We start from the raw sequence: 25,240 nt of genomic DNA on the forward strand, positions 1-25,240 counted from the left end.
GCGAGGGCGCATACTTTGAATAAAATATTTGTTATCATTCTCTTGAAATAAATGTGTTTTTTTCTTGAAATAATACCGGTTTCATATGTATACACCTGGTATAATATTATAAAGTGCCATAATAGTAGAGTCCACTGTGAACTCACTTCCCGGTAAATACCATCATTACTATCAATCTGCGAAAACTATCCCGCAATAATAAGAGACGATCTAGTTAAATCAATAATATCTGAAATCTCCATGTCAGATTATACTCTATTCTCATTTGTATTATATAAACCAACGCGGTATATATTAATTTTATTGTGTTTTGTCGTAAAAACTAATTTTTCCATTATACTCATAGCGAAAAGTTCAACCTCCACACTGCGCAATTAATAGCTCATAAATGTAATAACAGTCAACTCTTAATAATAATAACTTCCGGTAATAATTTTTATGATTATATCGAGATAGAATTTAAAAGTGAACGAATATTCTAGATTTGTCTAGAACAGATTTTTGTCAAACAGATTTTTGTGAATCTTTATTTTTTCAGGAATTCGACATGTTTGTATTTAATATGAATTACATAAATATTAGATTTCAGTGTACAGGACATTGCATGGATATCATACTGGACGGATATCTCGATATACGGTTATCTACGGTTATCTCGTAGTGGTGCATAACGATAAGACATGATCGCTTGCCTAGCTCATTTCAGTCGCTCGAGAAGCATTTGCAAAAACTGAGAATCTAACTATCTCTTTTCTTATTCCCGTCTTATCTTACCTCATTCTTTTTCCGAGTTATTAGCGGAAACGTTATTAGCGTAAATGTGATCTAATAATGTGAAGTGACAAAAATAGTCGACAAAAATGTTCTCAAATTATTATTACTAATTCTACCAAACAAATGTTATATATATAATAAAATAAGACCATCCATCTCACGGTCGTGCGACGTGACTATATGGTTCTTGTGGAAGCCGGTGTCACTTTTAGATGACAGTTGTTCCCTGTGGAACCATGACTCTGTGACATTGGGCGACATCTGAGAATATGCAGTCTTATCTTTGCATGGAGCACTGCAAGGATCAAGAACCCTTTTTCATATCTGCTTGTCAAGAAAAACTGTGATAATACCAAGCATACTTATAAGAGCGATTCAGAACACCCAATAACTTGTCTGCATACGCTGTATAAGATATCCAAAGCTTTCCTAAGTTATTGGCACTGCCTATCGATGGCTAGGATTGACTAACAAAAGACTTTTAATTCACCCGTCCATACAATTTTTATATGTCTGCTGAAAAGCTTTAAGGTTCTTCCACACATATCATCAGGTGCATAATATATTGCTGCAGCTTTGGAAAACTATATTTACTATCTCATCTGGCAAAGATCGTGATGATAACCAACAAAGTCGCCTTTCAGGGAGGTGTCTTTGATGGTGACACCATTAGCCCTCTTCTTTTTTGCCTCACATTATTGCCACTATCTCACGTACTTCGCCATTCCCAAGGGTACTTCTGTGGCAAACCCGAAAATTAAAGTCATAAAGTCACCTATGCATTTTACAGAGATGATCTCAAAATCTATACTAGAAATACATAGCTACTTGATCCCGCTACTAGATTTTAGGTTCGAATAATGCGCAAGGTTAATTTCAAGTGAGGAAAACCTAATGACATTTCCGAAGACACTAAGCTGGTCGACAGTAGCGCTACACAACACCTTGGCGCTAGAGGGTAGGTGCACAGTCCACATACCTGGACATGCCATAGAGCCGCAATCAGGACGTAAAATTTATAAAGAGTGCTTTCTGATGCAGATATAAACGTCTTATCCGACAGATTGCGTCCTCGAAACTGCCGACGAGAAACAAAGTATCTGTAGCGAACATTCTTGCTGTCCCGCAAATAAAGATAGATTTATAGATTTAAACAATTTAATCGAAGACGATTTCCAATGCATCATACCTATAACAAAAGAACAGTTAGAAGAACTTTTCACTCATTATAAGCCGGATGCTGCAGTATGAAAAACTTAGATACACAAGCAAAAAGAATTTCTGGACCCTTTTGTGCAAAATGAGACAAGGTTTGAGTGATGCCTTTTTAAAAGTCATATTTGGTTAAAGATCCCGACAAACTGTGAGTTCCGTGATAGATTATGTGAGAAAATCATTATCACAAAGCTTCGTCCAAGAGAATATTGGACCTGTATCAATAACAAGGCAAGATGACATTGATCAACACGTAACAGAGTTCTCCAATATTTCGTACAATCATCAACAAAATAAAGCTAAAGCTTTTGCTATAATTTTTACTGCATATACATATACACATGAGAGTTCTAGATTTCGTCTACTGCAACAATCTTATTCTCTCCACAAAACCAGGCACCTACTAAAACCAACTCTAGTTGTAGCTCCTGATGGGTTTTAACCAATGGATTTTCGCAATCTTTGGTCCGCATATTTTAGGTTCTCAAAATAACGATGCTAAAATTCTCAGACATGAGCTTCTCAGAGATGAAGAGTCATTAAGGTATTGGTTTCAAAATGATGACATTATTTGGGGGTATAAAGGATACCGCAATGCTATACCATTTCTTCGACAGTTAGGTATTGATTATAAAATGCCAGCATTACTTCAACGTGGACAGAGCCAACTATCCACCGAAGATGCGAATGAATCGTGTATCCTCACGAAAAGTCGGTGGGTAGTGGAAAGTAGAAGTGGCTACCTTCGATCTGTATTCCAGTTTCTCTCTGACACATTGAATTTACATCATGCAAAAAATATCGGCGAGATTCTTTTCCCATTCTTGATGCAATATTGAATCGATAGGACCCCGTTATATACATGCAAAGTTCAACTGCCGACCTAGCTCAACAAATCTTAAAAAGATCGCAGACTCCTCATGTAATGCGAAATAGCCAACGGAGTACTTAAAGAACTTGACAATAGGTGTTCATTACGTTAACATTGCCCCTTGTTACGTGCAAGATAAGCTAATAAGAGAAAATGATGAAGAACTTCAACTGGATGAACATGTTAATGAACCAGGTTTCCTGAGAATAAGGATATATTCTAGGTTCATAACTGCTACAAGACATTAAATCTTTATTGCATACAGGAACATTGATAGGGATGGCATGAATGATGATAATGCTCATGATCTCATCAGCGGCTATTATTGCACATGCCAGCCTGGGGCACGTTATGCCCACTTCTATGTATTTAGAGGGGGTACTTATAGATTGTGGCAAAATGCAAGATCAGCGCCCCCTAGGGAACGTAGCAAGAACATTAATTTGTAGGTTATGTTGAATTTTCTTTCTGAAATAAATACATGAATAATAATAACCCATAAAACAAACCAAAAATTAAACAAAATAAAATCTATCATCGATCAAATGCAATCAAATGTTTAAGTCTGTTGCAATCGATCTATCATAGAACGATTCCAAAATACTTTAACATTTTATGGTTCGTTTTATCATAGAGCGATTACAACAGACTTTAACATTTTATTAAATTTTATCGATGACCGATTTGATTTGGTTCCATTTTCAGTTTGTGTTATCGGTTAAAATCCATTGTGAATCCTAGTTCATCACGCAAAAAAATATATAATTCTTGCAGCTACAGTGAGCTTGAGCAGACATGAGCAGACGATATAACTTCTATCGTCTTCTCAGGTTCATTTTTAATTCTGAACTCACACGAGTGCCATCTAGGGGACGTAGCAATTACTACAATTCTTTCGCCACTTTTCCTCTAGGAGTGGGCACACCGTGGCCTGGGGCTAGGACTGTGGGCACCTGCGCACATGTAGCAAGTATTGAATGATTTTTGGCCTATGCGCGACAACAAGAAAACATTAAGCGACCCGATGACTCATTGAATACAACGTTAGATGCAACTGAAAGGCAGCAACAAGTACCTAAGCAAAATAATAATATTGAAGTCGACATTACCCAAAATAATGCAAAGCCACAAGTAAAAATCGGGTCTTTTTAGGGCTAAATGATGTGCAAAGTCCGAACGCACAACCTCCGCGCGATGTACATCGGGTCACGCAAATGCCGCCGGCGATAATTCTCTCTCGCTCGCTCTCTCTCTCTCTCTCCCTTACTCACTTTCTAATTATTTATTTATTCATTGTGTCTCAAGAAACACGTAACGCATATGCTATATACTTACACACACGAGCTACGCCATTCTAAATTTTAATACTTTGACTTAAAATTCGTAATCAGCGACCCACAAAACATCCGGGAATATATTTTTTTGACATGGAACTAATTTTTGTATTTTTTTCCGCCATCTTGGGTCCTCCATTTTTAATTTGTTAAATCTCACGAATTTGACTCTAAATTCGTAATAAGCTACCCCAAAAACCTTCCGAGACAGAATGTATTCTTTAAAGGGTTTAATGAGATTTTCAGCGTATCTACTTTATATAGGTATAGTACATAGCGATTTTATTTATTTACTTTTTTCGGAGAAAAAAATCAAATCTGCAAAGTTGGCTCTATTTTTAAGCCTTGCGTTAAATGGAACAAAAAATTATTTAAAAATTGTCATTTGAAAATCAGCTCTAACAATTTTCTCGGAAATTTAATGTTGATTCTTTCTTTTAAAAAACCTCGAAATTCATCCAGAATTGCAACCTGTATATTATTTTGGACTCAAATACCAGATCCGTCCAAATGTGGGCCGATTCAAGGACGGACGAACAGACGGACAATTGACCGTAATTCCGGGCGAGTCTACGAATCCCTAAAAAGGAATATTTTATTCTTTTATAAAAAATATCAGATAGGCAGTAAGTTATTCTTCGATTTATTTATGTGTTTCATACTATTTTTAATTTCCAATTATGAATATTCTCTGTAATCCTCGAATGGAATCTAAAGGATTTCGAGATACGACGAAAATCTTTAAATAACGTAGTAATATCTCTTTGGCAAATTAATCCGATTTCCATTTTAGGATTCTGACCCGGCTTTCCAGCAAGTTAGAATTGGTATCATAGTTCAAGAAGTTTATATCTATGAATAAATTGATCTAAACTAATGATATTAGTTTAGTTGGTAGACCTGCAGACTAAATTTCTGCAATCATATTGAATAATTTATGGCTCCTGATTTATTGATTAATACGGTGATAACACTGTCGAAAACTCAATTACGAAGTATATTGCATGAATAATTTTAAATATTGTTTTTAGATATTATCAAGATAGTCAGTTCCTTAATAGGAAATTTATAAAAGAAAAAATATTAATCATAAAATAACTCAAAAGGTTTAAATGAAAACCTAAATTCCTACCCAGACTTAATTAATAATCATATCTGTAAGTTTTGACACGTTCGGCAGGTCGATCATTCAGATTTCTGTGTACGATTTTAAATAAATTACAAGAAATGAACCCGTTTTAGACCTTCAACCAAACGCAATAACAACAGTATTTTTCTCTGTAATCTGTTTTTATATTCTAATAATTTACACAGCTCCACAAAAAAGTGGTCTTTCCCATAAGCGAGACCAATGTACCCTTATGTTTTTGGAGTCGCTGAAACCGAATATGACCTCAAAATTGCTTCATCAGGTCAGGGTCTTTTTCTACACTCAAAATAAGAGGTTAAATTTGCTGAAGGTAATCCACTAAAAAAAATATTTTTTTTCTTTCCCAGAAACGAGACCAATGTACCCTTATGTTTTCGGGGTCGCTGAAACCGAATATGAAATCAGAATTGCTTCATTAGGTTAGCATTTTTTTCTAACCTTAAAATAAGAGCTCAAATTTGCTGGATTTAAGGTATTCAGAATTATATTAATCCCTACAAGAAATTACGACGTTGAATTATCGCAAAATACAAGAGAGTGCAAAAACCTAATAACTGGTGCCTGTTTAACTCAAATATGAGTAATAGAAGAGAGATACCAGGGAAGATGGGATTTCAGTATGATGGCTGACTATTGCTGGCCTTTAAAAGAGGATTTACCAAAAAAAAAAAATAAAAAGGGAGAAAAAATGAAAAAAGATGCCATTAAGGAGAACTTTTGTAAATAAAAGAGCATACTATCATAAGAAAATCTGAGCCATGACAAGCATTCGAGACAGCATCCTCTCCAGGAATTGTGGGAAAGGATGTTTTTATAGGGATCGTTTTTGAGTGTACAGAGGTGTTTAACATTTATGTAGTTGGATAGCAGACTAGTTAGAATCTATCTGTGCAAGAAAAAAAAGTTCAATAGCTGACTAGTCATACCTAGCCATTGAAAAAAATGGGTGCCAAATCACAAAGGAATTAATTTTTCAAATATTCAACCGTTAATCCTATCCGGGGGTAGTTTTAGAGGTGCACGAGAGCTAAATATTTTTTTTTTATTTTACAAAAAGAAACATAAAACAATTGTGGGTTCACAAATTTGTTTCTTAAAGTCATGAAGGTGAAGGTTAAATTTCTTCAATTTTCATCCCTTTGAAAGATGTGGTTTTTGGGGTGAAAAAGTTTGAACACTTTACTGGGTAAATACTGTTTTTTCATAAAATACAACATTTTTCAATGCATCATATAACAGAGATATGCATTTTTCAAAGAGAAAACTCTTGGAAGGGGTAGTTTTTACAGGGATAAATACGGGTGCGAATTTTTGTTTGGTCATATTTGAGTTAAACAGTGAACAGTTACTAGATTTTGGCACTCTCTTGCATTTTGTGATAATTCAACGTCTTAATTTGTTATAGGGATATATATAATTCTGATTACCTTAAATACAGCAAATTTGAGCTCTTATTTTAAGGAAAGAAATAATAGCTGACCTGATGAAGAAATTCTGAGGTCATATTCGGATTCAGTGACCCCGAAAACATAAGGGTACATTGGTCTCGTTTCTGGGGAAAACAAAACAATTTTTTTAATGGATAACCTTAAATTCAGCAAATTTGAACATTTATTTTAATTTTAGAAAAAACCGTGACCTGATGAAGCAATTCTAAGATCATATTCGGTTTCGGTGACCCCAAAAACATAAGGGTTCATTGATCTCGCTTCTGGGAGAGACCACTTTTTTGTAGAGCTGTGTTATGATTGAGAATGTATTAGAATTGTCCGAAATTTGACACCACAGTTTTTCAACGGATCTCCACTTTTCGAGACCTTGGCACACTTTTTTTAGGTCCTAAAATAAAAGACGAGTTTTTTACCCAACCATTTTTAATAAAAATTCAAAAAGTGAACACATTTTGAAAAATTTGGAGACTACTTTTTTCTGAATTTGGAAATTCTATGTACGGATATTTATAGTATTAAGAAGGATAAACAATTCATCGAAAACCGAAATTCAAAATTTTAAGCCAAACCACGCACGATATGAAAAAAAGTCAAGAAAAGAAAAATATTTCTTTTTAAAAGTCCTACAAGTCTATTATAACAAATTTTTGCGTTTTTTCGGAAAATCGAAAATTAAAATTTTTATTGCACAAAAAATAATGAAAAATAAAAACTTCCATTTTGTAGGCAAACTATGTAGAATACAAAAAAAGGTGAATCAACAAAAATTGTTATTCCAAAAAGGATCTACAATTTCCTTAAGAATCACTTCTTGCTAGGACGCGTACTTTTGGTTTTATTCGTGAAAAATAGCATTGCAAATAAAAAATAAATAAAATAACCAACTTGTGGGAAAATGACGAAAATTAAGAATAAAATATTTAACAAAGCCTACAGTGCTTTGAGAAACTTAATCTTTGACTATAATTAATTAAGTAGACAATTCAGAATATGAAGATGCATATAAATGCTGCCATCTAAAAGAGACCTTTTTAATAAAGTTTTATTCAAGCATTCCAAATAGAAAGAAATCAAACTTCAAATTTAATAACTAAAAACAATTACTGTCGTGATTTGAGAAAACACCGTAAACTGCAAAAAATCGAAAAATGAATTTTTTATATCGTTGGAATCGTGAAAAAAAGATGCACCTGACTATTAAAATAAGTTTTTCAAATTGTTAATAAATTTCAGAATAATTATTGCTAAATTTTAGAAAAACGCCATTAACTGCAAAATTTGGCGAGTCGTGATTTGGAAGAGAGCCGTAACTGACCGTTAACTGCAGGTCCATTCATGGACAGCTGAATACGCCACAATCACAATCTCGAGCCTTCGTGATTTACAAGAGGTCCGTACGCGCTTACACCGTTCTCCGGAATCATCGAACCCGAAAAAAAGGTCTGTATTTCGAGAAACGCCGTAACTGTATTTATTTTAAGCTGTGAAATTCTTTTGCCGTGAACGGCGTTTTCTCAAATCAAGACAGGCCTATTTCTAAGGTCCGTGATTCGAAGAGAGCCGTAACTGCCCGTTACGGCATTTTCTGAATTTCACCATCCCAATCAACACCGCTATCTGCATTTTAGATAGTAATTTAACATTTTTCAAGAACAGCCAAAAAACTGCATTCATTTTGCAGTTAACGGTGTTTTCTCAAATCACGACAGAATTGAAATCATGAGAAGGACAGCTGGATAAGGAACCATTTTCTAAAATTCTGTTTTGAACAATTTCAATTAATTTAGAACAATATTTAAAGGCTGAAACGACACAACCATTTGTTTTTATATGATATTTAGGAATCTAATATTTTCACCACAATGTTTAGTAAAATTAAAAAATATATCCAAGACAACATAATTATACTAAATTATACAATATAATTGTACTTCTGTATTTTTGAGTACACTTTCCTGCATACTATAGAAATGATTTTACCATTACTTTTAAGCAATTGTCGTCGTTAAATATTCATAAATTCCTAAATTCCCTTGCAACAATTTTTTTAATTTTGTAGTATCAAAAAACTCATATATTGCATATATTTAACAAGCACGAGAAAGTTTTGTCAATAATATTGTGTTTCCTTAAAAAAATAAGCACTTTTAAGAATGCATGAGATGGAAAACTGCGGATAAGGACCGTTTAGTTTTTCTTCCATCCCACATAGAAAACCCTTTTTTTGCAAACTTGTTTTTTCATATGCATATTGTATTGAAAATATCAATCAGTTTTTATGAAAACTAGAAAATCTACGACAAATTTCTGTTCAAATGCAGATGGCTTCAAAACTTGATAAAGTTTTGAGGCTTCGAGATTGAACTTTATAATAGTACAGGTGATTTCTATCAATGAAAACAGATAGGAATCGTGAATGCATCCCTATTCCACCAAAGTTTCAATACAGGAAAAGTCTCGCGGTTGATATCGAGCTCAGTGCTATTTGGTATTAAATCATAAAGAGAACTTTACCGTCTTCACCAGCCGGAAGTTTCGACCTAACTGCATCCAAACAGGAGTGTAAACTGTCCTCTCGTGTCGGATCCAGTTCTAGTGGAACGATTTGTCCTGGAGCACGTACGTCTAATCCCATAGCACCCTCCATGCTTGAAGGGTCCTGCTCCTTTTCTTTTTGCGTCTGCACAGCTCTTAAGATTTTGATTGCATGAGAATTTCCTTCGGGCTCTAACAAGCCGGCAAATACCTGTCAAAAACGGTGAAGATTTAACATTCTCTTTTCTTAAAGGTCTTTCGGCCTTAACCCTTGTGTGCACACTCAACATTATCCAGGTTATTACATAGGTAGGGTACGCGCGTGCCCAACTCAATTTTTTACAATTTTGTAAATAATTATTAAATTGACATCGTTTTCTTGTAGCTTATTTCAATAAATAAATCTAAAAAGTGAGTGCTAAAGTCAGAAAATACTTTAAATCTGAAATACTAACCTGGACCCCTACTCCATCAATACTAACGCTCGTATGCGCTCTCGAGGCGCCTCGTTCGTATGTCAGGGTTAAAATACGCCAAAAACATTCACGTGCTGTCCCAAACGGACCCTACGTAACGCTTTTTTAGAGTAAATGTATGTACTATTCTATACTAAGTGTACGTGCAGCAGACCCTCCTCTGCTATTCCCTATTTCACCAAAGTTTCAATATTGGAAAAGTCTCGCGGTTGAAATCGACCTCAGTGCCATTTGGTATTGAATCAAAAAGAAAGCTTTACCATCTCCACCCAGTAATATTTAAACGGACCCTGAGGAGATATTCACATTTTTCTAAGTTGAGGTAAAAATGATTTTTTTTTGAATGAGGGATAATACTGAGACCACTATGTAGTTATAATCTATTGGGAATATATTCATATCCAAAAGGTCATTGAAAGTTGGTACACCAAACTTTCGCTTTGAATTACCCCGTTCTTGGCATTCCTAGAACTGCTGGGTCCCTCAGTTGCTCAGAGGAGTAGGGCGAGAGCGGTTGCTACATTATATATAATATATTCCAATTCGAAACGAGTCAGGCGGCCCTCACTGTTTACGTTTTTATCCCCCCGAAATCAGTCCAAAGCCATTCGCAAGCAACCCCCGACACTTGACAGAAAGGAAGAGTTTGGTGTATATTGAATACTCGAAGAAAAAGTATAATACATGTGAAGATGGCAATTGCCAAGTTTAGATGCGTTTTTCAAGGAAAATGATTTTTCGCAGCTCCAGCTTCAATTAATCACCGGTGATTCGTTTTGCAACTTTGAGGGTTAATATTGGGCCTAACATGCAGCGAATTTAACCGTCTACAGCCTTGCTATGTAACACCATACATGCAGACGCCCACATTTTATAACCAATACTGGCTTTTTTCATTATTGTTTTTTTTTAAATTTTTTAATTTATTTCCATGTTATTTAAAGTCACATGAAAAAAAAATAATATTGAATATAACTAACTTTGTGGAAATTATAATAATATTAAACTTTGAATTGAAAGGACGGCGAGCCTGGCTAAACTTCCTTTGAATTCTTGTGAATTGCAAATAATTTACAGTACAAGTCCGTCAATTTACCAACTTCGGGGCTGTAGGGGCGGAAAAATGCAGGAATTGCGAACTTAACGGATGCTCCCTCTAATAGCACGATATTAAGGGTGCAAATGCGTAAGTCATGGGCGCAAATTATAAGAAAAATAGCACACGTAGTGAGAGAATCACAATTAGTGTGCGTGCCGTACGTGTAAAGACATTTTATGGGGTGTGTACACTTTTCTGACGGCAAGTTATTGGACTTGTACTGCATGATGAATTCAAAGAATGCGAACGTCTATTCGAACAAGTTTCAAAATTAAATTAAGTACTTAACCTTATTTTGTTAGCGATAAAACGTTATTTTTTGTTCCTATAATGTGCTTGTAGGTAGTTTTTCTTCTCCAATTTTTTATTTTTTTATTTTAATTCTCAGCAATGTGAAAAATACGTTTTTAATTTTGCATGTAATCCTGTAATTCTTGTTGACGAATTAAGTTTCTGTACTCCCATCTCTTAAATAGAAAAATATACCGGAATAGAAAATGAAGACTGAGGAGCATGACTTATTTTTTATTCGGTAATTTTTAATTCAATTTTATAGTTTTTAATATTTTAGGTGATAAATAAATAAATAAATTGTACTTTATTTCAAGTTATAATTTATCCTGCTAATATTATTTAGCACATACATACATAAGAGTAGGTACATACAAAACCTACTTTTTTTAATCAGTTAAAAATAGATAACTTTTTCTGTAACTGTAGATCAAGCAAAAGTCAATTATCGTAATGTTGTTGTATCCATTATTAAAGCAAATACAAAATATGCTTTAATTGTAGCTTGATTTAATTCTTCCAAAAGTACAAAGTTTTATTGTTACAAGATCATATTTAATTATTTAGGATAAAATAAGTGTACTAATATGATTTGTAGAGATTCCTTCAAACAATAAAATGAGCCCTGACACATGCGAAATAAGCCAGAGCTGCAACTTTTCTTAAAGATAAATCAAAAACATAAAAATCTATATTAAATAAGAAATTCTAACCTAGAATGTTTTTTAAAGTTCGCCTCCATTTCTCTGCCAACATTAGTTATGGTTAAGTATAAGAATGTTCTCCTCAATTTTGTCAATCATCATTAACAATGCTCATTTCTGAGCTTACATTAACTATTAAATATCCTCAAAAACAAATTGAAATATTCTTAGTTCAATTTGTTTTTAATATGTAAACAAATTTTAGTGTTTTATATTTATTAATTTAAAAAACAATTTATTAAGATGTTTATTAAGAGTTTAAATATGACTTATTTCCTTTCAAAATTCAATCATATTTAGATTATCCAGATGAATAATTTTTCTGAATGGCTTGTAAACACGAATGGATTGAGAAATTGGAAAATTTATATTCACAATATTTTCCGTACTTTTACGATGCTTCTTAAAAACGTAACTTTGAGGGCATTGCCATTAAAAAGACTGAGTGCTTTTCGCTTCTGAACTACAGAAAAGCATGTAAACGTCAAATAAATTTATTCGCAATTCCCAAATGCAGTAGTAAATGCAGAGATAAGCGGCAATAAAAAATACGAAGTAATATATCACGAAGTAGTGACGGTAGCACTTCTGTCGTCCACAGTTAAACTTTTTAAACTCTTCAAGTCTACAAACCCTTCTGGGCTATATTTTTCATTAAATAAAAAAAAATATAATAAAAACCTAAGAGTGGATCGTAAAAGTAAGCAGTATTTTTTCTATTTAGTAAGTAAACACTAATGAAAAATATTGTAATTTAAAACAATATATAAAATCTCTGTAAAGTCTTCTTTACGAGGAAAAAATTCGTGGATGTGTTAAAAAGAGGACTTATAACGAATAATATCCGCTTTTGTTATTACCTTATACCCTGCCTCAGAAAGAGCAAGTGCAATTTGCAAGCCTATACAGGTGTCACAGCTGGTCACCAGGACATGTCTTTTGTTACGCATATCGAACTCTTCATCTGTGTTTCGTGATTGTCGCATCAAATAAGCAAGTAGAGCTGCAACAATGGAACAAATTGCCAAAATTTGTAGAGCCACAACGGCTCCAGTCTCGACATCCATCTTGCGATCCTTGAATTAAATCTGAAAAAATAGTAATAATTATTCATATATTTAATGCTTTCACTATGATTTATTATAGTAAACAGAAATATTTTGGGTTTCAATCGTGCACAAATGTACATAATAACATATATAGGGACATTGGATATAATGTCAATCCGAGTTGGTTTTCTGTCCTCTCGGATTAAAAAAGAGACTTGATTGGCCAATCGGATTCGACCAGTCTCCACGGTGGGACACTCTGTCCAATCAAAGGCATCGTAAAGAGTATACATCCATAAGAACAACATAAGCTGATACCTTAGTTTCAGGTTAGCCCTGAAAAAGTGAACTGCAATGTTCACGAAGCGTCGGCAAAAAAATCGTCGTTTTGTACATGACTAACTCCCGAAATATGACTTTATTATAATACCAATTATTTTTAGTATTATGTATCATAGCATTGGATATATAGTCAAAGTTGATAAAAAAATGAACTTTTGATATTGCGTAACACTACTAAAGCGTCATTCAACATTTCAGAGATCAATTTCTGACTTAAAATGCAATAGTTGTATGTACATTTAAACTCGCCCTTTTACAGACTTGAAGGCCCAACCCCTTCCTGTACAATGAACATACAAGGTGCCCAAAAAGTCTGGATACACCTAAATAACTGTCCAGATAGAATATTATTCAAATGGGTCAACGTCATTCTTGATGTAACTTTCAACGAAAAATTGGATAATGACCTTCGATTTGACCTTGAACTTGACATTCTAGGTCATTTGAAGGTCAAATTTGTTTTCTTAAATGGGAACCCCTATTTTTGACATGGGAAATCAAATGAGTGGGATATTTTACGCATAAATATGTACTCAGGTCATAGTTCATGTGTGACATCACAGATCTGCTGGTGGTCATTTAAACTTAAGCTTACTTGAAATGACCCTGAAGGTCAAATTCAAGGTCAAGTTGAATGTCGCCATTAGATTTCTCGTTGAAAGTTACTCGCAGAATTACGTCGACCCATTTGAATAATATTTGATGTCGACAATTATTTACGCGTTTTCAGACTGTTTGGACACACTGTATATTTACACTCTATCCATAATCTAACTTAACCACTTCTCATATTCTAATGTTTCTCCTTACTTAATAATTAAAATAATATTAATACTAATAACACTACAAATAAGCGATCTTCCAGGGCTTCCGTTGTTTCCGTTACCATAAAAATAGATTTTCTACGATTTGAAATAAATTTGTTGCTATTTGCTTTCCTTTGATAGGATTAACTGGTGGGCTCTATCCTGTTCCTTGCTTTCTGTTACTTCTTCCAACTTCTTCATCCGTGTCAGTCTCTGTCCGTTACCAACCAAAATCCACACTCGACTGTTCATATTCCTCTCCTGTAGACATATCTAATACTTGTAACCATGAATCCATTTCGTATCCAAATACTCCACATTAACTGTACCGACATATTTCATTTGTCTTCCTTTTTTTGTTGTTACAAATATTGTGGATCCGTCAACCCTTGGTCCATCATATACCATCTAATGTACCTTATATCCTTAATCTTTCTCCATCTTTCTTTTCCTTGTCTTCCTATTAACTCTAATCTTATGTTCTGCCAATCCAGAACCCCTTCTTGTATGTCACAAATCCTGCTTATTTTTTTCCTTTCTTCCTCTAATTTCAAATTTCTCCAATTTCCTTACGTCTCCTTGTTCTGAACTTTGTCCAAGCATACTTGTGCTATCGTGCTCCCCTTGCACTTTTTTAGCTTCTGTTCAAAACTTCAGGCTCTCTTAATTGAAGGGTGGAAATTCAAAAGTGTATAAGAGCCATTTTTCAAATTTTCTGAATTGGAGGATAATTGTTTGCATTTCAACATTTCTTAATACTTTATTAATTTGTGAACTGCTATTAGTATATTATCATAAAATTTATAACGTCTCAAATTTTTAAGCAGATCCGATTCAAATTACCAAAAATAGAGCCTTTTCACATTTGACCACATATAAGTCGAGGGGGTCTGGAAATTAAAAACTCTCTAAGAATCTAAAATAATCATGTTACTTTGGTCGCTCGACATGGAACTTTAAAATGCATGTACTAAAGTACATAGAAATTTAAGGGGAAAAAAGTAGTTTTCGATATACATTCAAAATTTGTTTATGAATATTTTATTATTTACAGCATGATGCATCAGGGGAAAAAATATTTAATAAAATTAATGTCCGATTGACCATAGTATTGCGATGTTTCGGTGACTAGAATAATTACTTTGGTATCCAAATGTTCTGAAAAGAATACAATATGCAGATATAAGAGACAATTTTACCATTTTCAGGTTTAAAAGGTTCAACGAGAGTATAATTTTCAGAGGTGTCCCTTGCCTTCATAATTAACAGCATTTATTTTTTATATCGAGTAGTACACCAAATTTCTATTGGCGCTCGCCTTAGGCATCGTTCTATCACACTTATTTTTATTATATGAGACGTGCATAGCATAGAACCTCGGAAGTTACTGTTAAAACATGAAACTTCCATAACGTTCCATTGGCTCTTATACAGTTTTCAATTTTCCACTGCGTTTAAGGCCCAAAATAACAGCCTTCGATTGTGGATAAAAAATGGATAAAAAAAGAGCAGAATTCGAAAAATGGCTCTCATACACTTTTTAATTTCCGCCCTTCAATTTGTCTAGTTACAATGTTTTGCCTTGCTATTCCTTGCTTTCCACTTTGCAATGTTCCTTCCATCTCTAGACCTTTACGCAATAACAGAATACTGCCCAAACCAATGCATCTAACAAGCAAAGCCTCATTGGGCAATGGTTATTGAACCTCCTACGGTCCGAAGCTTCTCCTTTAAGTCAGCCAGCAGCATATTAGAAAGTAGCGGACTCAACGGCCACTCATGTTTTAGACTTCTTCCTGTCCCCTTTTTTCTTTCATATCTTCACCCTCGACATTGTTTTTAGTAGAAATCTCCTTTATACTCTCTACCAGCCTTTCCTCTTTTCCCCTCTCTTTCATTGCCTGCCATGGCTGCTTTAAAATCTATGAGCAAAGCGACTAATCCGCCCCCCCCCCCTCTCTCTCTCTCCCTCTCTTCAGTACATAAATGTTTTCAATAGTTCGCATCACTGTCTTGAATCGCGTCTGGTTATGTGGGATATTTTCTCTTTCTTCCATCTAACTCTCTAATCCTTTTCTTAAAATTTCTCTATATATTTTATAGGCTACTGGGATGATAGTGATCACTCTGTACTCCTATATCTTCTTTCCTACCCCCTTCTTGAAAAACGGTACCACCAGGCCTGTCATCCACTCTTTCGGTTACCCCTTTCCATTGCCGACTTGTGCCGATCTTCTTTACTTAATCAATCTTCTCCTGTAGCATTGTTTCTTTTTAGTGTATGTAGTGCCTCGTACACTTCTTCTCTTTTTATTTCGTGTCCTTCCTACATTCACGCCCTTACTCCCCGTTCCCTATTTATCACATCCCAAATCCTACCTTCTTTGATCGCTTTTTCTACTTCTTTCTTGTATTTTTCCTTTCCCCTTTGCCTTTTCCTTTCCAGCATTCTCTCATGTCATCTTTTTATCCTGTTGTGCTCCCCCTTCTCCATTTATCTTTTCCACCATTTTTTTACAAATTCTTTTATCCTCGCTTTAAGGTCCCTTTATTCCTCGTCCCATCAGCCTCTGTTTACCCCTTCACTTTTTCTTTTAAACCTATCTCATCCCTCGCCTTCCTGATCGACCCTTTAAACCTTTCAGTTAACGAGTCTACAACCTTCTCTTTTTCCTACCTCACCTTTTACTTTTCCATTTCATGTTTAAATTCTTTTAGTTTATCCAACCTCCAGACTCCCTTTTTCGTATTCCTTTCTCCTCCTTATTCCTTTGACTCTCTGCCGCATTTTAAAAAGGCCTGAAAAAATTACACAGGCCGACAAATTTTAAGGCCAGAGACTAGATCTAAAGTTTCCAATGAATTTTGATTTTCTAAATCCGAATCCGAGCTCTAAATTGCTCCTATACGTCAGGTTTTCAAGATATCCTAACCTAAAAGTCCAAAAACGCGTTTTTAGCTGTTTTTGAGGTTATGTAACCGGGAAAAAAATTTCTCCCACAAAAGCTAATATGGAATTTGAAAGTACTGAGCTTCCCCTTTCAAATTAACTTGCATTTATTGGGTTATCTTTATTTTTCACCAAAATATTGTCTTAACTGGCTGGACGATTCAAAGTCTTGCCTAGACTGGCTTAGCTAACTGGGTTAGCCCACTTGTAGTGTGGAATTGAATTATTTTACGAAATGTAAAACTACTAAGCTCGCTGCACCCAGGGTTAAGTGATTTAGCCTCATTATGATTTAGTAGGGGTGATTTCTGGGGGTCAGGTGGATTAGCAGGTAGGTGCGACTAAGCTTATTGTTCCCAGAGTCAGGTGGGTCAGCATGCTTGTGGTTTGTTATGGGTGGTTTCTACCTCTAGGAAGCGCCTTCCGTAGAAATGAAAAGACATGGGTTCCATATTTTTTATTGTTTTATCAATGTGCAAAGTATGGTTCCAAAGGACTGTACGCTTTTCTGTTAATGGGTTAAAACGCCAAAATAAAAAATTTTAAATGACTATATTTTGGTGAAAAATAAAGATATCCTAATAAATCCAAGCGGATTTGAAAGGCGAAGATTAGTACTTTCAAATTCCATATAAGCTTTTGTGGCAGACATTTTTCTTGTGCATTGACATAACCTCAAAAACAGCTAAAAACGCGTTTTTTGCAATTTTAGGTTAGTATATCTTGAAAACCTAACGTATAGGAGCAATTTGGTGCTTGGATTCAGATTCAGCGCATCAAAATCCTTCGGAAATGTTTGGTCTGCTTTCTGGCTTTTGAACTTTGTCAAATTTTGTAGGTCTGTGTTATTAGAAACTCGCAAAAATAATTATTCATACTTTTTAAAAGTGTTATGATATTTCAATACTTTATAGTTTCCTAAGACAAATTATCATTTTTGTAAACCTCAAATAAACAAATTTTTTTAATCTTTGCAAAATATTCTAAAATTCTTTTGAGCGCGTAAAAATTTTATCACATTCTAAATTTTTATTTAAAAATGAGAGAATTCTAGCAATCAAAATAGTCAGGTATATAATTAAAAATTTGTCATAAGGACAACCGCAGGATTTCACCGGAGATTAGCAGGTGCTAATCTGAAAAATTGCACCCGCTTCCAGCGAAATCGCGGTAGAATTTCTGCCAAAACCACGTCTCACGACCGTGAGATGGGTGGTTATAGTATGTAACGGAATGAATACGACGATCCGGCAAAAGTTTCGTGCACCCTAAGAACACGGAGACACACAAGGACTACCGCCTTCTGCATTTTTCCAGCAAGTGTTTTAGCATATTGTTGACACGAAAGGATGCTTTTCAAAATATTACCAAGTGAAAGCTTGGCACATCCAAGGGCGCTGATAATAAGGAACATTGGTTCAACATAATATTCCGGGTGCAATCGTTGCAACTTCCTTATAAGGTCTCTATACCTTTCTTTCTTTTTATTCTCCTTGGCTATGATGTTTTTGTCAGCTGGTGCCGAAAATTTGATAACGAACATGGTTCGCTTCTCGAAGTCAAAAAGAACCATGTCAGGCCTAGAGTGTGCAACAGAAACAATTGTCGAAAATATAAAGTTCCAGTATATGCGGCACTTCCCATTCTCGATAATTGACTCAATTTCCCTAGGAGCATTTACAGGAGCCATATCAAGGTTAATGCCGCAAGAGTGACATAGATGGTAATTAAGCACTCTTAGTGCCGCATTGTGCCTTTGAATGTAGGTCGTTCCCGCTTGAGTTGGACAACTAGATAGTATGTGAGCTAAATGCTCGGGGTGTGCATGGCACGCCCTGCAGCTATCATCGGGAATGTCTTGACTCAAAAGGTGGCGACGGTATGTTAAGGTGGAAATGACACCGTCTTGGCCTGCAAAAATGAAACCCTCTGTACCAGACTTCAATCCGGGCGATTTAAGGAAAGCAAACGTTAGCTCACAAGACATTGACTTCAGCAGCCTCCTCCGCTGCTTTGTACAGAAATGCTCCTTTGCCCACTTCTTCGTGATTCCTGACCATTTTAAGAAGAGGGTCTCTTCCATTTGCAACTCTATGTGCTGTACCCAGAATAATCCTGTTGTGAAGACATTCAAGACTCAATACCTTCCACCAACCACTACGGAATTAGTTCTTCACACTTTAAATATGAGGTGAAAATACGAGCCAAATACTGATGGGTTGAAAGAAACTTCTTTCACCAGAAGGTCTTGATACCATCTGGTGCCGGAGCTGCATAGTTCGTCATCCCTCTTAATAGGATTTATGTTCTCCGAGTCTTCGTCCAATCTATGCTGCACTTCGTAGACTTCTCTCTAAAATATTTCGACCTCATCTGGTTTGGGCAGGTGGTCGACAGTAACTGGAGGGTCTTGGAAGAATCGAGATAGATCAAAGAGAAACTGTTGATTTTATGTGACCCACCTATCTGTCCGCTCTAGGCTTCTCTTAGCGTCAGATGGTATCCATATTCTTCCAACAATATGCTTCCCGATGGTCAGCAGCTTTGACTTGTTAAGTGTGTGATAACGGGTCCGGAGTTCGCACGCGAACTTTCGAACCTTGGCGATAAAATTCCTGCCAGATTTGATGCAGTCAATCACACACTGAATGCGGGACGCGTACTGTCTTGCCCAGTCTTTCTTTATGGCGAGTTGATGCATTCGTCTTGTGGTCTTATGATCAACCTTTGGATTTGTTTTATGGTTCGCATCGGCCAAAGCTCTCGCTGCATTATACACACAACAATTGATAGTCCAGAAGTCGGATTCTTCGGAAATATGTCCACGAAGCTCGTAATCAATTTCAGCCAGATCTTTTGGCATGGATGAAACCTGGGCGTTGGTGTTTCTCCGGCTCATAAAGCATCGCTCTTCCTCTATCAGATGCCTGCCCACGTTTCGTCTTTGTGTCGCTCCTCTTTCTCTGTTGCCGACTTGTTCTGGCTGTGGTAGTGTAGGTGTACCGCTTACGTAGCCCCTTTTTGGGAGTAGTTCGGCATGATTTCGCAGACGCTGATGCGAAAAGTGCGATAGCTCCGGGTGTTTCTCGCATCACAGCGCATGCAGTCGTGCCATGTAGCCCCGTTCAGGGGCCACATTTGCATCGTAGCACTCTAGGAAGTCCAGATTTAGTCGCTCCGTCCACCTAAAAGAGCCGAGATTCCATCGATCGATCGGAATGAGTCCATCTTCATTGGTTCCCGCAGCTCTATAGTGCTCGGCATTATTGGCCGAACCATTATCGGGAGCCCTGCACGTTCTATTGTTTTGAACCGCACTTACTACAGCTATGCCTGGTGTTGTCATTGTTGTTTCCACGAGAAGCCAGGGAAAGTCACCGTTCTAGACACCTCACCCGGGTACCATTCAGCTTTCAACACGGTTTTCACACCTCCGCTTGGGGCTTAATTTCTTCGGGACCACCCCTAGACAATTATCCGTGACCTCCTATTCATTTTTGTAACCATATTCAGTAGAAACCATTGGTACAGGGACCTTCTATCCACAACCGGAGGACGCGTTCGGTGGCTTTTATTTTATTATTTTGTTTTATTATAATTATATTTTATCATTATATATTATACTAGGGGTCTGTGCCCTGTGCGCACGCCAATCCTCCTTTACGATCTGGTAAATAAAAACGGGTTTGCCGAAATTTGAATGTATGTTTTTGGTAAGGTAGTAAGTACAATATGTATTCTCTTTTTCATAAAGGGAGCGTTCTGGTATTTCTAATCACGTAACACGCCTAGAGGTGGTTCTGCTATAGCGCAGTGCCTATATTAAAGTTATATAGACCTACTATAGAGAAGTGTTACGTAGGGAAGGGCGGGGGGGGTGTAAGGAAAAAGCGATACGTAGTACTTGATGGCCTTCCAACATATATTTCTATAAATTCAGGTCTTTGTAAGTGATACAACGTAGCAATATGGCACACAGGGCAGTATGTCACATTAGTTAGCTTGGAATATCGTGTAATGTGGCACATCGGATTTATGTTTTTGGACAGGGTGGTATATTTGGGGGTACTATGGTCAACAAGAATTGCGATAATATGAAATGGGGTAATGTATCATATTGAGCAATATGACACATGGGTTAATTTAGCACATTTGGTCTATAATTTTGGTGAGGGTAATATATTTAAGAAATATAAAAAAGCGGCAATATGGCACATGGATGAATGTGAAACTCAGGGTAGGGTTTTAAGAACAGGTTCTGTGGCACATAGGATCTACGTTTTTGTTAATGTAGTATTCTCAGTACAATTTTGTACTATTTTTTCTAGAAACATCATCGATTCTTAAAACAACGGCAGCACCGAGATATATAGACAGACAGGCCCGCATTAATAATTTCTGTTGTATGTGGACGTATGACGCAACCGTATGCAACTAACGCGATGTGACTCTGACACTTAGGGTGTTCGTCACGCTTTACTGAACATGTCTTCCCCTCTCGGTGCCGTGGCTACTCTTAATACCACAGAAAAAACAGATGATAAACTTTACATTGATTTCTGATGAAGGATTCACTGCAACAAAAATTAACTTTACATGATAAACTTTAAACAAATATCGGTTAAACTTTCTTTTGTTTTTCGATGACAAAACATGTGTTTTGAAAAACTCGAAGTCACCTGAATAAAACTTCATCCCTCTAAAAAATTTCCTGCAACAAATGGATATTATATATTGTAATATTATATATAATTCCTTGATCAACTGTTCGATATAATTACTAATAGATACATTTCAAAAAAATTTCACAGTTAATGAGGAATCCAAAATTAATTTATTGAATGTAAGGCTGTTTTTGATAAACAATTTATTATTATTTTAACCAACCGTATAATATATATTTAAAAATGATAAGGATTATTGAAGACAAGATTTTTTCCAGTAAATTTGAGCCATAGTGTTAAGATAATATGCGTATTAATAAATTTACATTAAAATGAGTATTTAACACATATTTGTAACTTTATTTACTCATTATCTACTAAGTTGTGATCTTCCCTTATAGCTCATCTCTGTTTATAGCTTTCTTCGCTTGAAAATAAATGGAATAGTATTTCAGTAGAACATAGTGTTATTGGTAAGCCACGTGCGTACTCTTGCATTTTCTAGCATAATTTAAAAGGCTTGAAAGTTGAAGAATTGCATCAGAGTATTCTCAAAGAGGTGTAAAGAGTTTTTGAAACGTCAAGTAAAAAAAAAATTGAGTTTGAGTTCTGAAATCATAAAAATGAGGCGACGAATCATGGTGAGAACGTGAGCATTCTAGTTCAATAACTTGGTTCAGCCCCTTCAAAACTACTTCCAGAGCTACTTGGAAGGAAGTTTTCAATGCGGCTGAGGATTATACAGTAAACTGAGCATAATTGATCTCACCTGAATGAAGCATCACATTATTGTATATTTACAACTTTCTGTGCATCTATACTTTACGTTTCTGAATTTTTTTTTACCAGCATGAAAAGTATACAAAATTTAAAAAGTTATTATCCAACAATTTTTTTAATATAAGGTTTAAAACTTTTTTTAATAATGATTAAGAATTTTTAATCCAAATTGTTTGCAATTAAAAAAATATATGTTGAATTATTTTGAATAGAAAACGTTCCAAATAAAACAATATTTTAGATTAGGTAAAACTTGGATAAACAGCAAATATTTCGAATGGAATGAAAAGAAATGAAACTTATATCCTTCTAAATAAAGCGTTTAAAATAAAACAACTGGACATTAAAAGTGTTCGAAATCGAAAAAGCTAAGATGTGATTCAATAAAAATTGAAAAATTTGAAACCGAAGTTTTGAAAATTAGACTCTATTATTAGAACAAACTGAAACATTATTATTCCCATTTAAATTCGTTTAAAATTGAACAATCTGAAAACAATAATTTATGAATTTATGAAAGTTTTAATTGAAAGCAATTATAATTTGACAATTTGAAATTTTAAAGAAATTGAGTATTAAAAAATAAAGCATCTGAAATTTTAGAATCTAAAACTTATATAACATAAAAAGTGAGACAAGTTTTTATAAAATAAAACAAATTTATTCATCGTAATTGTAACTATGCAGAATGGAAGAATGTTTCATTCTAAATCTTCCAAAAATAACTATTTGAAAAACACGTTAAAAATCATAATAAATTTTAAATGCAGAAAATTAAAACCTGAATAATTTGGACTCCAGAAGATTAAAAATCAAACGAAACCTTTAAAATGTCCATTATATAAATTTAATTTAATTCGTTTAAAAATTACTAATTTTTAAATTGTTAATTATACTTTTAAAAATCCAAACATTGTAATTTAATTAGAAAATTGAAACTAATGAAAAATCAAAACTGAAATTGCAACCATTCAAAATTAAAGTAATTATTCTTTAACTAGAGTAATTTTTAACTTTTTTATTTTATATCCTGTAATTGTTAACACTTCATTTAGAAATATTATGCCTTCTTGAAATGTTTCAATGAAATATTTTTCAATCTTAATTACTTATTTTTTAAATCTGTAACTAAATATGGGACAATTTAGAGATATTATATTAAAAATTAAAAAAGAAAAAGAAAATACAAAGTAATATTGATATGCTATATATGATTCCAATGATTGAAATTGCGCAATTTTAAGCCTTTAAATTTAAAATTATTTTACTTTTAGGTTGATTTCGAAATGCTCAATATACTAAAACTTTTTCCATAAAAAAATCAATTTTAAATGATTAGTTCTAAAATCTTCCACTTTCAGGGTGTGAATTTGAGAAGTTATTGGCCTAATTTTTCATTGTTCTGAATTTATTCTAAAGGTATTTATTCCCGCAATCGTTTAATTATATATCCATTATAAACTGAAAACTGTGAAATAATTATCAAGTCTTTCAATTTGATATTATTACAACTTTGAATTTAGAATATTTAACTATGAATCAGTAAATTTAAAACTTGCTATCAAGACTTTCCATTTGAAATTTTAAAAGGTGTAATAGTGAAATTTTACTAACATTTTCAATATTTGAAGCTTGGAAAAGTAAGGCATTAGAACGAAATTAGGAGACATTTTCTGATATTTTCCAATTATTTCTGTAATTTGAAAAAAAATCGAGTGGATATTTAAATAGTAATTTTCCTTATAGTTAAAACTGTCTTATTAGCTGATTCACTTTTCACTCGTTTTTCAAGCGGATACATTCTGTACAGTTCAAACCCCAAAGCATTGAATTGAAGATGACGCCTCTATGTATTTAAACTTGATGAAAATATGTATTATTTATCACGATCTCAAGTCATTACAAAATCATAAATAAATAATTTAAATAAATTTTTTCCTTTCTGGCGAAATAAAATATGGTAGCCTAGTATGTATTCTATTTTTATCGTCTGTACAGTCGGGGAGGGTCTTATATTACATGGACGTAATCACAGAAACTGGCATGCATGCAGGAAAAGTTGTAGAAAAGCGTACTAAATTATTATTCAGAAACGCAAGGATGCGTATAGAATTTTATAATAGGTGCATATCATCATACTGAATGTTCCTGGCGTGTGGTGCTAATAAGTAGACTTTGAAATGAAAATTTCTTTTTTCTTTTCATTACCATATTCAAAATTAACATAAATTTAGAACCTAATTGAATAAAAAATGTAGATAGGTATTGAGATGACAAGATTTTTCTTGTTCCGTTTGTCCTAAATATAGATTTCATCACATTTTTATTGAACATAAATTCGCAATAGGGCATTCCAAAAAATTTTTATTTACTTTCACTTCAATTTTTGATCAACTTCGACTCCCAGAGAATTAAATTTTAAATTAAAATTTCAGTTTGTTTCTTCCATTATTTTTAATACGCTGGAGCCCGGGTAGAAATTGCCTTTTTATGCCTAAACTAAATATTGGCTCTCACGAGGCCGTAGTCAGATTTCCTAGCTGGAAAAATCTAGGCTTTCCCTATGCTGAACCTCCACAGGTTATTTTCGTGTGCTACTTGTCTTACATTATTTATATACTCACTTTTTAGCACTAAATTTTTTAACTAAACTACCAGGTGTATACATATGAAACCGGTATTGCCATCTAGCGGCCAGTAGGCACACTTGTAGGCACTGTCGGAACTTACCATTTGTGCTAATTGGCGT

The 25,240-nt window shown here is 34.5% G+C and overlaps 1 protein-coding gene across 2 annotated transcripts in view; it reads right to left on the minus strand.

Moving 5' to 3' along the window:
• LOC117167461 (D-beta-hydroxybutyrate dehydrogenase, mitochondrial) overlaps positions 1-25,240 on the minus strand; it is an 85,445-nt gene that overhangs the window by 3,645 nt on the left and 56,560 nt on the right. For both annotated transcript variants that reach the window (XM_033352416.1, XM_033352417.1), the window contains exons 2-3: positions 12,761-12,988; positions 9,310-9,541 (exon numbers count right to left, since the gene is read on the minus strand). In XM_033352416.1, coding sequence (XP_033208307.1) covers positions 9,310-9,541; positions 12,761-12,967 — 439 coding nt within the window. In that variant the 5' untranslated portion in view covers positions 12,968-12,988. The remainder of the gene's footprint in view (positions 1-9,309; positions 9,542-12,760; positions 12,989-25,240) is intronic.

The sequence above is a fragment of the Belonocnema kinseyi genome, chromosome 2, assembly GCF_010883055.1.
Source record: "Belonocnema kinseyi isolate 2016_QV_RU_SX_M_011 chromosome 2, B_treatae_v1, whole genome shotgun sequence".
NCBI lineage: Eukaryota > Metazoa > Arthropoda > Insecta > Hymenoptera > Cynipidae > Belonocnema > Belonocnema kinseyi.